This window comes from Diplotaxodon limnothrissa, linkage group LG5, assembly GCF_057381915.1.
Source record: "Diplotaxodon limnothrissa isolate DT_005_m linkage group LG5, D_limnothrissa_male_GT1.1, whole genome shotgun sequence".
Taxonomy (NCBI): Eukaryota; Metazoa; Chordata; class Actinopteri; order Cichliformes; family Cichlidae; genus Diplotaxodon; species Diplotaxodon limnothrissa.
Genome location: NC_140600.1, coordinates 6,789,637 through 6,802,306, shown reverse-complemented (window position 1 = coordinate 6,802,306; position 12,670 = coordinate 6,789,637). Strand labels below are relative to the sequence as shown.

Genomic DNA, 12,670 nt, shown 5'->3' with positions numbered 1-12,670 from the left:
TAAAATTAAAGGAATTTGAAATGTACATTATGCCGGTGGGTTTAGAGTGTCTAGAAGAGAGTCCTGTCTCAGTCACATGGATGATGTGAGAGGGCGGGTGTGTGCGTGTGTGTGTAGGCGGGGGGGGGGGGGGGGGGGGGTTAGGACCCGGGTGGCTTGGGGATAGAAGCTCCTCTTGAGTCTCTCTGTCCTTGCCCGGAAGATGCGGAACCTTCTACCAGATTGCAGAAGTTGGAACAGTTTGTTGCCAGGATGGGACGGGTCCTTCAGTATCTGCGCTGCTCTAGTCCGGCATCTCCTGATGTAGATGTGATGTTCTGTGTGAGGATGCTTTGCACAGCGCCTGTATAGAAAATCGTGAGGCTCTCTGGCGAGATCCTGAACTTCCTCAGTTGTCGTAGGTGGTACAGGCGCTGCCTAGCCTTTTTGGTCTGGACCTGAATGTGGGCAGACCATGTCAGGTCTGAAGAGATGTGGACACTGAGATACTTGAAGGACTGCACCCTCTCCACTGGAGCTCCATTGATGATAATGGGCTTGTAGTCTCTGTGCTGACTCCTTCTGAAGTCCACCACCAGCTCCTTGGTCTTGCCAACGTTCAGCTGGAGATGGTTGTCCTGGCACCACGATGCCAGATTCTTCACTTCGTCCATGTAGGCTGCCTCATCCTTGTTGGAGATGGCGCCCAACACCGCTGTGTCATCAGCAAACTTAACAATGGTGTTGGAGCCGTGGGTGGCCACACAGTCTGAAGTGTAGATGGAGTAGAGCAGTGGTGAGAGGATTGTGTTGTGTTGATGGTGATGGTGATGGTGATGCTGTTAGAGACGCATCTACCCACCCTCACCACCTGAGTTCTACCAGTGAGGAAGTCCAACACCCATGCACACAGACGGCTGTTGAGTCCCAGATCCCTCAGCTTTGTGAACAGTCTGCAGGGCACTATTGTGTTAAACGCTGAACTGTAATCAACAAACAGCATTCTCACATAGTTACCCTGTTTCTTGTCCGCAATCTTGTTTGGTTTTTATGATCATTTTAGGATCATCAGTTACTGCTGTAGACTTTCTCTCGTCTTAATTTAAAAGATAACTTTTCACTTTTATAGTATAATGTAGTTTTTGCACTATTTATATTCCATGTGCTATGATTGGCATGCTAGGTTGGAGCCAAGGCGTCTGTTATTATGCCCGTCCATTTAATTTTTTTTTCGTCTGTTTTTTTTTTTTAATTAGCTGCAATTTTTTATGTGGAAAAAAGTAAAGTAGTAGAGTAAGCAGTGTTATTATTATATTATTAGAAGAAATGGAAACTAAGAACAAAACTCTAATTATCCATAATTAATAAATAGAAAACAATAAATAGAAAACAGGTTTGATGCTATTTGTCACCAGTAGACACACAGCGAATGAAAGTGCACCAAAGACTGTATAGAAAAAAATTCTCACTACTGATTATTTATTTATTTCCTTTTTTAGTGGAGTCGGAGCAAACCTTATTTGGCAGCTAAGATTAGCTATTTTAGTAAGCGAGCTGTTAATTAGTGGTAAGTAGCACGCTAATAAAGTACAAGAATTTCACTTCAAATCAAATCAAATCAAATCAAATCACTTTTATTGTCACATCACATGTGCAGGTACATTGGTACAGCACATGTGAGTGAAATTCTTGTGTGCGAGCTTCACAAGCAACAGAGTTATGCAAAATACAATAATGTAAACAAGCAAAATACAAGAATGGCTACATCTGAAACTAATAAATATATGTACAATATATAATAGTATATGCATTTCTGGATGTGTATACTAAATATTTTTCTACGTGTGTGTGTGTGTGTGTGTGTGTGTGTGTGTGTGTGTGTGTGTGTGTCTGTGTACACATATTTTACAAATTAAATAGAGTCAACAATAAATAAAATATATAAAATATACAGAGTTGAGACATGTGCAAAACAGTGGCATTACTGTACAGTATGGAATGCATAATGTTAAAGTTCCAGTAGTGGAGGTGAGGTGTCTATGACGTGTTCAGCAGTCTGATGGCCTGATGGAAGAAGCTGTCTCTCAGTCTGCTGGTACGGGACCGGATGCTGCAGAACCTCCTTCCTGATGGAAGCAGTCTGAACAGTTTATGGCTGGGGTGACTGGAGTCCTTGATGATCCTCCCCGCTTTCCTCAGGCAGCGCTTCCTGTAGATGTCTTGGAGGGAGGGAAGCTCACCTCCAATTATCCGTTCAGAGCACCGCACTACTCGCTGGAGAGCTTTGCAGTTGTAGGCGGTGCTGTTGCCATACCAGGTGGTGATGCATCCAGTGAGGATGCTCTCAATGGCACAGTGATAGAAGGTCCTGAGGATGCGGGGGCTCATGCCAAATCTTTTCAGTCTCCTGAGAAAGAAGAGGCGCTGCTGCGCCTTCTTCACTGTTTTGTTTATGTGTACTGACCACGTAAGATCCTCAGCCAGATGTACACCAAGGAACCGGAAGCTGCTCACTCTCTCCACAGCAGCGCCGTTGATGGTGATGGGGGTGTGTACTTCTCTGCACCTCCGGAAGTCCACTATCAACTCCTTTGTCTTTGCGACGTTGAGGGTGAGATGGTTGTCTTGACACCAGTGGGTCAGGGCGCTGACCTCCTCCCTGTAAGCTGTCTCATCACCATTGGTGATAAGACCCACCACTGTAGTGTCGTCCGCAAACTTCACAATGATGTTGGAGTTGTTAGTGGGCGTGCAGTCGTAGGTGTAGAGTGAGTACAGGAGAGGGCTCAGTACACACCCCTGTGGAGCACCAGTGTTCAGTGTGACGGGGGATGAGGTGATGCTGCCCAGTCTGACCACTTGGCGTCTGTCAGACAGGAACCCCTTGAGTGGGTTGGCAAACTACAATATTTATGAGGTAAGTCCATTAAAATCCTTCACAAGGCACCAAAAATCCAGACATGGTGGTAAGGACTAGTTAGCGGAGGTGAGAGCTAACAGTCAGCCACTGGCTACAGCTAACTCTCTGAGCAGGCAGGTCTCTAATTTTAAGCCTGAACAAAATACAACTTTTAACACACTTCACCTATTGTAGAGTTGTTCAGTAGGGAGGAAACACTACGCACCAGGGTGTAAACATGCACTTTAATGCTGTAAGGTTGGAGGACCTGCAATTTTTGGCACTTCCTGTGTTGGCTTCATTTTTAAGCTCCAGAGGTTGGTGCTTCGTGTTAACATTGAAACAGTAGCTGAGCAAACACTCTCACCTCAAGGTCTGTTCAGCAGCTTGTCTCCAGTTTTCAAAACATGCGACATGAGCGGACCCAGAACTGCTAAGGATATTTTGTCAGCTGTATATTGTTAGTTTTACATCAGTTCACTGCATTCACACCTCATGAATGTAAATGTGGTTAAAGTGACATTTGGCAGACTGACCAATAAAATCAATTTTTCTGTCAGCCTTCTAAACCAGTGTTTGCACGCACATGTGCCTCTGCATGTGCAGCAATTTTACTTTACTGTGGCTCAGGTCACTGCAACGAAGCATATCGAGAGTGCGGGGAAAAAAAAGATCATTGACCTGGACACGTGCCGTGATCTTGCACATTTCCCACCATCGCATGAATCAATGCTTGATCACAGTGCTAGAATAACAGTGCTTCTCACACACACAGACACACATATGTGAAGTTGCGCTGTGCTGCACCTGGTCATAGTGAAGGTAATAGCTTTATGAATGCAATATGGATGATCGATAACCGATCATTGTCCTTGGGCCTTGCAGACATGCTGCTGTTTTCAGTTTATCCCATCAGTCAGATATTTGCCACTGGGTAGGTGAGAGTGTGTGTTTGTTGGGGAGAGGCGAGCCAATGACAAATGAGGGTAAATAGAGGTAGAGAGAGAGAGGGAGAGAGGGAGGAGTTGGGGTGTAGCACTGTGCCAGCTCATGACCCAGAGAGATAAACAGAAAGTGAGAGTTGGCCAGGCAGGTAGGACAGGGAGGGTGTGGCGTTCCGAGAGAGCTTTCACTCCCAATGCCGCGCTCTAATTGGCTGCCACCGTTCTGACAGACGCGGCCGTCCCTCCCTCCCTCCTTCTTCCTGCCGAAACTCTATCTATGTATGTGTGTGTGCATGAGGGAGCTGGCAGATTGAAGAGAGCCACAGAGGCAGCCTCTAACTTCAACCCAATGAGCTCACAGCCTTCACACACACACGCAAAATCTCTCCTCAGCGCTCTGCTCTCACTCTCTCTTCAACCCTGGGACACAAGAAGAAGAAGGAGGAGAGAGCACAGAGAGAGAGAGGAAGAGGCAGTGAGTTGCAGAGAGGGAGAGTGAGGGTGAGGGAGTAAGAGAGGAGAGAGGGAGAGAGAGGCAGAGGGAGACTGGCGGGGTGTGAGGGAGAACACCATGGCTTCAGATCCGGGGCTGGCTGCGATGCTGCTATGGACTATATCACTACAGGCTGTGGGCACCTCTGGAAGTAACAGCAATGAAGGTAAGAAAGAGAGAGAGAGTCTTTGTGTGTGTGTGTGTTAATTTGAACAGACAGAATTAAATAATGCATATAGTCAGACAGCGGGGATTAACTTCATACATGTGGCGCTCCAGTGTGAAGAACACAGCGACAATGAGTCAATGCATGACACGCACGCACACAAACACATTAACAAATGTAAACACACACTTCAGAGAGGATGTCTCAACCCAGGGGCAAGACATCAAAGTTTGCTTTGCGGAGCAACTCAAGGAAATCCGCCTGATGTCTGCATGTGTACGTATGAACTCGTCTTGACATTGCTCATATTTGGCCGGGTTGCGTGTCAGCTGCAGTAACAGCGCATGTGTCTGCTGAGGGCTTAGGCGGTGACGTGAAAGTGTGTGTGTCTGCGCTCTTTTTTTATCTGAACCGAAAATTTTCATGAATCCTCACTTGTGTGAGCGTCTTGAAAAAGTGTGTGTGTGTGTGTGTGTGTGTCCTATACTCTTGTTCCACACACTTTGTTCCCTAAAGCCCAGCCTGGGTTTGTTTTCTTCCATCCTCTTGTCCTTCATCTTTCCACCATGAGACGGAAAACTGTTGTTATCACTTGTTCAACTAATGCTGCGCGCACACGCCACAGAGTCCCCCGACACCTTCCTTTATATTAATTTGTGAGTGTGACACGGTCCTTGACATAGGTCTGATCTCAGGAGGCTGAGTGACAGCAGCGGCTCAACTGTTAGGGCCTCTTCTTCACCCCTCGTGACAACACTGAGCTTTATCTGCTGCAGGAAGACAAGAAAAAAGCAGCAAAAAAAGATGACTGTGTGTGTGAGAGTGTGTGGGGCGGGATTGCCTCAGTGGTGGAGAAGTATCCAGTATGAAGTCAAGTAGGGTGAGGTGAGACACGTTCAGTCCTGCGATATCTGCATGTCACATTTTATTTACCTCTCCATCCTTCGGCGGTCCCGTCCTGATTGGTGCTGATTGGACCACAGTGTTCGCTCATATCCACTTCCATGTAAAGCACTCCCATTCTTCCTGTGCCTTTGCTCTTGACATTCAGCCCACGGTGACTGGAGCCCATTGCTCAGACATATATGCTAACTGAATTTAAGAACTTGTCCGTCTCACTCCAAATCTAAATGTAAACGCAAAACAAACAAACAAACAAACAAAAAAAACCAAACAACGCTCCCCCCAAATTGGTAGAAATTCACAAAAGTTTCACTGTCCATCATTTTAGGTCCAAAAGTGTCTCAATCCACCTTAATAAAAAACTGTTGAGAATACTGGCGCAGTGCAAACCCATTTAAATCAACATGGTTTCATATTCTAATATTCCAATTCGCTGAGGTAAGAGTTAATATTAGTTTTCTTAGAAGATTTGGCTTAATTTGACAGGAAATGTGGGAAAAATAAAAAATGATACAAGTGCATCCCTTTGGTATTTTTTGCCTAACAATGAAGACGATCATGTTTGGAAATCCCCCCTAAAAATGCTTTAAAGTAAATGTTATTCCTCTTATTCCCACTGCTTCTAACAAATACAATTTAAAGGTCCCATTCAGATGGTGCAGAAGCTTAGAAAACACGGAAACAGATGTTATGATAGACAGTAAGTGTTTTTATTCTGGTTCTCCCTTTAGTACACTTAGTGTCTTTGTTCTGTCACAGCAAAGTTTGAAAAGCTCAGAATAAAGCTGCTTCTACTGAGCGATTCAAGATCTCAGTCAGAGGACAAATGATTCCTGCTCACAACAAGAAGTTCTCACTCTATTTAAAGAGGACCTCTGAGTGGTGATAATATCTATCTATCTATCTATCTATCTATCTATCTATCTATCTATCTATCTATCTATCTATCTATCTATCTATCTATCTATCTATCTATACAAATATATATAAAACCATACCTCGAAATCCTATGGTCTTATCATCATTTATCGAAATAAAGACATGCAATTAAGCTCAAGTCAGAAGTTGATGCAAAAAAGATAACAATTTTTTTATTTCGGTAGTTTTGTCTGTATCCCGCTGAATTAAAAAAAAGAATTAAAACGATGAAACGTTAATTCTCTCCTTTGCTTTTCTGCAGTTTGACCTGAGGGCAATTCTAGATATTACATGTACATGGAAAAGATAGCTAAAAATGCAGATAAAGCGCTAAGAATTACATTGTTGAAAGAGCGGGCACTGCAACCGTGCAGAGCTCTGACTGACTTGAGTACGTATATCAGAGCACGAGCCAGGGCCAGCCATTTTGTTTTTGTTCATCGTATTCATCGTGTGCAGATCCATACAAATGGCCAGAGGTGTGTATGTGAGGCTGCCTGCGCTTTCACACACAGTGAGACTTTGAATTGTATATATTCAGCTCATCAAACCTTAAGTGTCCTTCAAACATCGTCATTTAGTTACTTGGAGCAACTCTGTTTGTGTGTGTGCGTGGATCTGTGTTTAGGAGGGGTCAGACCTCGAGGAACAAAGAGACAAAGGGAAAGCAAATGATATTTTGACATCTCATGTGTCTGGATGTTCTTCAGCTGGAGATGTGCAATATTGAATCTTGCACCGAATCTATTGTGTGCCCGACAGCTACAGTAATTATTATAGAATCCGATCACTGCTGTTTTCTAGGCAGAAAAAAAGAGGAGCTGTAGGCAAACCTGCCACGATGTACGGCTTGTATGCTTAGCAACGTATTTCATTTACAGAGATGGAATTTAGAATATCACGAGTCACATAAAGCAAGGAAGTAAAGTGTGAAAAGGCTGTGCAGCTTGTACAACTTTGTGCCTATGAAAACAACATGGTATTATGGCACAGTGATAATAGTTTTGGTACACAGGCAACGCTAAAGTGAATTGGTTAAAAAGTAATTAACATAAAAACAAATCTTCAATATTAAACAACTTTGGAGACGTGATTTTCTTTTGACACAATTTAGATGCAGTCTTGCAGGTGAGCGCTGTTTTTGATTTTCCTTTTAATGTTGAATATAACCTATAAAAAAGAAAATTAAAGAAAAAATTTAAGCAAATTATTCAAATTATTGTAATGAAGCAATCATTAAAAATAGCACTATATCTTTATCTCTAATGTTGCGTGCTTTATCTTTAATGCTTGAGATTTTAATATTTCTGTGTAATATACAGAAGCCAAAGTTAAAAAAAAAACACTTTAAGTAGCACAATTATTTTTAAATTACATTAAATACAGAGAATCTATATGATTTTGAAATGTTCCAGTGAATTATTAAACCCACCAGCTCCTCTCATGATGAAATGTTGTGAAACATAAAGTCGTTTGTATTCTATTCCATTCTTTTTTTTTCCATAAAGTGATTTTTTAATTTCCAGATTCTGATTGTGTTTCGGAATAACACTTCTTCATGCTTATCATGTTCATCACTTTTTTTCTGTTGACCAAGACAAACAAGCTGGAGTCAGGTATGTGATGGTCACTGGTCTGTAGGAACGAGCAACCAGAAAAAACGAGGAAAAATATCCGTCTTTAATATTCAAATTGAATTCATTTGCAATTGTGTGGTTACACTAAGTTTTTCAGTTCATGTTCAGTGTGTGTTTATTTTTATATAATTTTTTTGCAAGTCTCTTGAAGCCGTGAGCTGTAAACATCAACACCAGCAGCAGACGCTCCTCTAACTTTGAGCTGTTTGCTGCAGTAATAAAGCTTTCTAAGAATCCATTCACAGAGGAAACACTGACCTATTTTTGACAGGTTTTTGAGGGATGAAAATGACCACATTAAAGTTACTGGCACAAAATACTTATCATCTGTATTTGTATCTGCCTGCAGAAAAGTCATTATAGGCCAAACAGACACACTCGCACAGGAAGCAACACATTTTGCTGCATCTCCCACATATTATTGCAACTTTTGCCTGTACGGGGGTGGTGGTTTTCCCTGCGCAGTTTATCCTGTCTGTGAGTACTGTCCCTGACTCAACTCCGGCACACTGTTTCACACGGTCGCATTCCCATCGAGGACACAGAGCGTTCCTTCAGGTAGTTGTCAGTACTGAGGAACATGAAAAGACCCATGCAGAGAGCAGGACTCACTGCTAATGAGCAAACTGTAGGTAGATGATTATTACAACATACCTCTGCTGCAGGAAGACCAGCTAGGGAAACGAGACCCAGAGGCAGAAAACAATGAGTCGCAGCCAGGATTATTTTTGCTTTACTTTTGAAAAATTTGAGCACATAATTTAAAAAAGGAAATGAAGAAGGAGAAGTTGAAAGCAGCTGAAGTGTTGGGAGTTGCCGTTTTTGCTTCTCTTTGTGCGATAGAAGGCAAAAACAAATTTTTGCTTGTGTGAAAAGAAAAGCTTTTGAATTTGATCACTGCTAGAGTCAGCTCTGCTGTTTATATTGATCTCTCCTCACTCAATGGAGAATGTAGTGCTTTTTCATTTTTTGTCAACATCACACGGAAATAAAACGTAGCACGACTTGACAGAATTAATAGCTTAGAGAGGAAACCTTTCTATAACACATTACAGAGTTAAGAAAAAGCATTGTTGCTATTAGATTTAAGCACTGAAGCTACTTCAGCTCCCAACATCTACCAGGTTGCTGGAGAGCAGTTTAAAGGCAGGGTTAGGGTTAAGTTCTCGTCTGTGCCTTTATTTTCACATAGCCAAGTGGATGTTTCCTATCAGAGGCCCAAATATGTTCAAGGGACCCAATTTAAGGTAGCAGCATACAGTTTCTGAAACTATGCTTCTTAGCATGTGGCTAAAATGTACCGCTACCCGCAAGTGGGTTCTGATCTTTTGGATTTAGAGGGAGGAAAAAAAGAAACCAATAAAACATTGTTGCTTTAGAAAAAGTGCTAGGAATTGAGCTTTGTTCATATCAATTTATTTATGTGTTTATTTACTTTTTATTATTTGGGATACCCAAAAAATAAATCTCATATTCGAACAACTTTAAGGTCAAAATAAATTCCGGAGACTTGATTTAAATTACCTCTAGTTTTGTATTCCAGTGTTTGCCCCTTCCTGATTTCCAAGTTGTTTATTTAATTTAATTTTATTTAATTTTATTATTATTTCATAATTTTTATTTATTTATAATTTGTTTTTATTTATTTATTTATTTTATTTTACTATTTTATTTTTTATTTTTTTTATTTTATTTGTATTTATTTTTTATTATATTTATCTCACTTGAATATTTCAGGTCATCAAACAAATTTTGATATTAAGATAAAATAATACTTAATAAAATATAAAATGCAGTTTTAAATTATGATTAATTAATTAAGATTGGGGGGACTACCCGCACCTATTCGGGACTATGTGAAAAAGTAATTCTACAGTATTGAGATCAGTTTCACTTCACACACCCAGGCCTGTTACTTCCAGAAGTGTTAAATCAAAAAATCACTTAAATAGCGCCTGCAAAGTAAAATTAAAGCTAAAAGAACTCAAAATTCAACACACCTTGATATAAGGTAACAGACGAGTAACAATGTCACTGAGTCTAGAAAGTCTAGACTTTAAAAGGTTACAAAGATATGTCGAAGGCTTTGTGATTCCACTGAATCACTCTGAGAGTTATCCACAAACTCTTTTGGAAATTTTGGAACAGAGGTGAATCTTCACAGGACCCAAAATGATCAAAATTAGACCAAGAGTGCACTGACGACTCATCCAGGAGGTCACAAAGGAATCCTGAACAACACCCAAAGAACTGCAGCCACCACTTGCCTCAGTTTAGATTAGTGTTCATTATTCAATAATAAGAAAGCAAAAATAACACAAATTTGCTAGAAAAAACAAAAAACCACTGTGATGACCAAGACTTTTGGGAAAACATTCTGTGGACAGACGAGATGAATTTTCTGCAAGGTTTGAGTGCCCCTACATCTCACGTAAAACTAATTCATCCATTCATCTTGTTCTACTTATTTTGGGTCGACTCGCAGAGGGAGGAGTCTAAGGCGAGAAGCTCAGACCTCCCTCCTTCAGTTTATCTGGGGGGCACAGAGGCATTCACAGGCCTGCCAAGAGATGTAATCTCTCCAGCATGTCTTGGGTCTGCATTTCATTAAAAGAACATCATACCAAAAGTCAAACATGGTGATAGTGTGATGATCTGAGGCTGTTTTGCTTTTGTTCTACTTTCCACCAGAAAATCCTAAAGGAGCACGTCCTGCCTTCAGTTTGTACCCTGAAGCTCAAAGGCACTTGGGTTATAGAGCAGGACAATGATCACAAACGAACCAATGAGTCCACCTCTGAATGGGTTAAAGAACAAATCTAAGGCTTAGAGTGTCCCAGGGAAAGTCAACGTTTTAAGAAGACTTTCCACAAGGTTTAGAAATGCGTTTATGGTCATTTCTGACCATTATTCAAAATCACACTTGTGAGGTCAGACGCTGATATTGGACAAGAAGACCTGTCTCGCAGTCTCCACTCTAATTCATGCCAAAGGTGTTCTGTCAGGGTGAGGTCAGGACTCTTTGTTGGCCAGTCAACTTCTTCAACAGCAAACTTACTCATCCATGTCTTTATGGACCTTGTTTAGTAACAAGTGACCCGTTACTGTAATCTGATTACTTTTTTCAAGTAATGTAAGGGATTACTATTGCAAAAAAGTTACTTTCCCATAAACACGCTGCATTACTACGTTACTAAACCGTGATTTTGTTTGTGAGAGTGTCTCATGACAATGACGTACGAGCGTGCGTGCGTCCGTGGCAGCAACGTGTGCAGATCAACAATGGATCATATGGAGTTCAGCTAGAGTACAACCATGCAGCGTTTAAAGCTTGGAAGTACTGACATTACTTTAAATTTTATTCGGTAAAAAGTGACAAAAACATTAGCGTCTGCTGTACATTCTGTGTGGAAAGAAAACTTGGTTGTTCAGCGAAAAATTTAACTTCAAATCTGAGCTGGCGCCAAGCACGATCCCACGGGAATGGGAAATTCACAGAGAACCCCCCGGATCCTCCCACTGACATAACCGCTGTGGCACCGGGCAAACCTCCACCCGCCCCACTCCTGCTAAACAGGTGACAACAGATTTAAGAGCGACTGCTGAATCTTTGATTTTATTTATTTTTTGCTGTGTTTTACTTGCATCTCTTTGAAAGAGTGAGTGTAAACACGCTTATCCTTCTCAGGGTCGCGGACTGCTGGTAACCTATTCCCACATTTATTTCCCTTTACTGTCAGCACAGTTTGTCCAAATAGTGCCCTTTTGTGCTACCTCACAGTCCCCTCTAGTGGTGGTCCTTGTGCCAACCACACAGTCCATTTTTCAATTAATCAATTAATTCCCAGGATATGGTGCAAGTCTATTCAAAACCTCATACATAAAACAGGTAAACTTGAACACAACATGACAGACGGATTGATTGATGAGGCAGACAGAATTTCAGACAATATTTTATCTTGCAAGCCTTTTTATTGATATTTCCTTCCAGCCCTTTGCCACACAAAGCGGCCAAACTATATCCTGAAGTCTCATGCATAAAAAATACAAGCCCGGCCTCACCAATCAATCAATCAGTTGTGTTTCTTTCTCACCAACATTCTTCTTTTGTTTGTTTTGCTCTATCACTTAAAGCTGTCTGGTCCCGATCAATAATGGAGTGGGGAGCATTAAGAGATATATAACACAGCTTTGTTTTAGTTAGTCACGATTTTACCTTGAAAACGAGGAATAAAACAGTCTTTGAAGTCAGAGTTTTATTAATTATGCTTTAACAGCAAATGACTGCACTTTACTTTAATGTATTGAATTTGAAGTGAGCATAAAATGTTCTTCTCCTTTTCTTCTGAGTTTGAGCTCAGTACAGTTTACAGTGTCATCCTGAGCAGGGGAGTGCTGTCAGAGTGCATTTAAAAACAGAGAGGGCACGAACTGCTCCATTCCTTTGTCTGTTGGTGTGTCTTCTAACAGGTTGCTGTTGGCTGACCCAGCAGCCCCCCCCCCCCCTCCAACACACATATCAGTTCTCCCCCAGGCACCAGTCTTTATTGAGACATCAGACTTGTTAGCCAGCTGTCGGCAGAAATACAGGAGCTAGCTTTCAGATCAATACAACTGGCTCTTGTAGCCCTCCTGGAGCTGAAGCCGACTAGGCCTCACAAAACAGGGGGCTCTCTAGAGCCCTTTCCACCCATTAAAAGGAGCTGAAGCTGGGCTGAGCAGAGTTCAGCA

The 12,670-nt window shown here is 41.7% G+C and overlaps 1 protein-coding gene across 2 annotated transcripts in view; it reads left to right on the top strand.

The window, feature by feature from the left end:
• The first annotated feature begins 4,393 nt into the window (after window positions 1–4,393).
• Window positions 4,394–12,670, top strand: part of epha8 (eph receptor A8) — a 140,908-nt gene continuing 132,631 nt past the window's right edge. For both annotated transcript variants that reach the window (XM_085353718.1, XM_085353716.1), the window contains exon 1: window positions 4,394–4,481. In XM_085353718.1, the coding sequence (XP_085209844.1) occupies window positions 4,394–4,481 (88 nt within the window). The remainder of the gene's footprint in view (window positions 4,482–12,670) is intronic.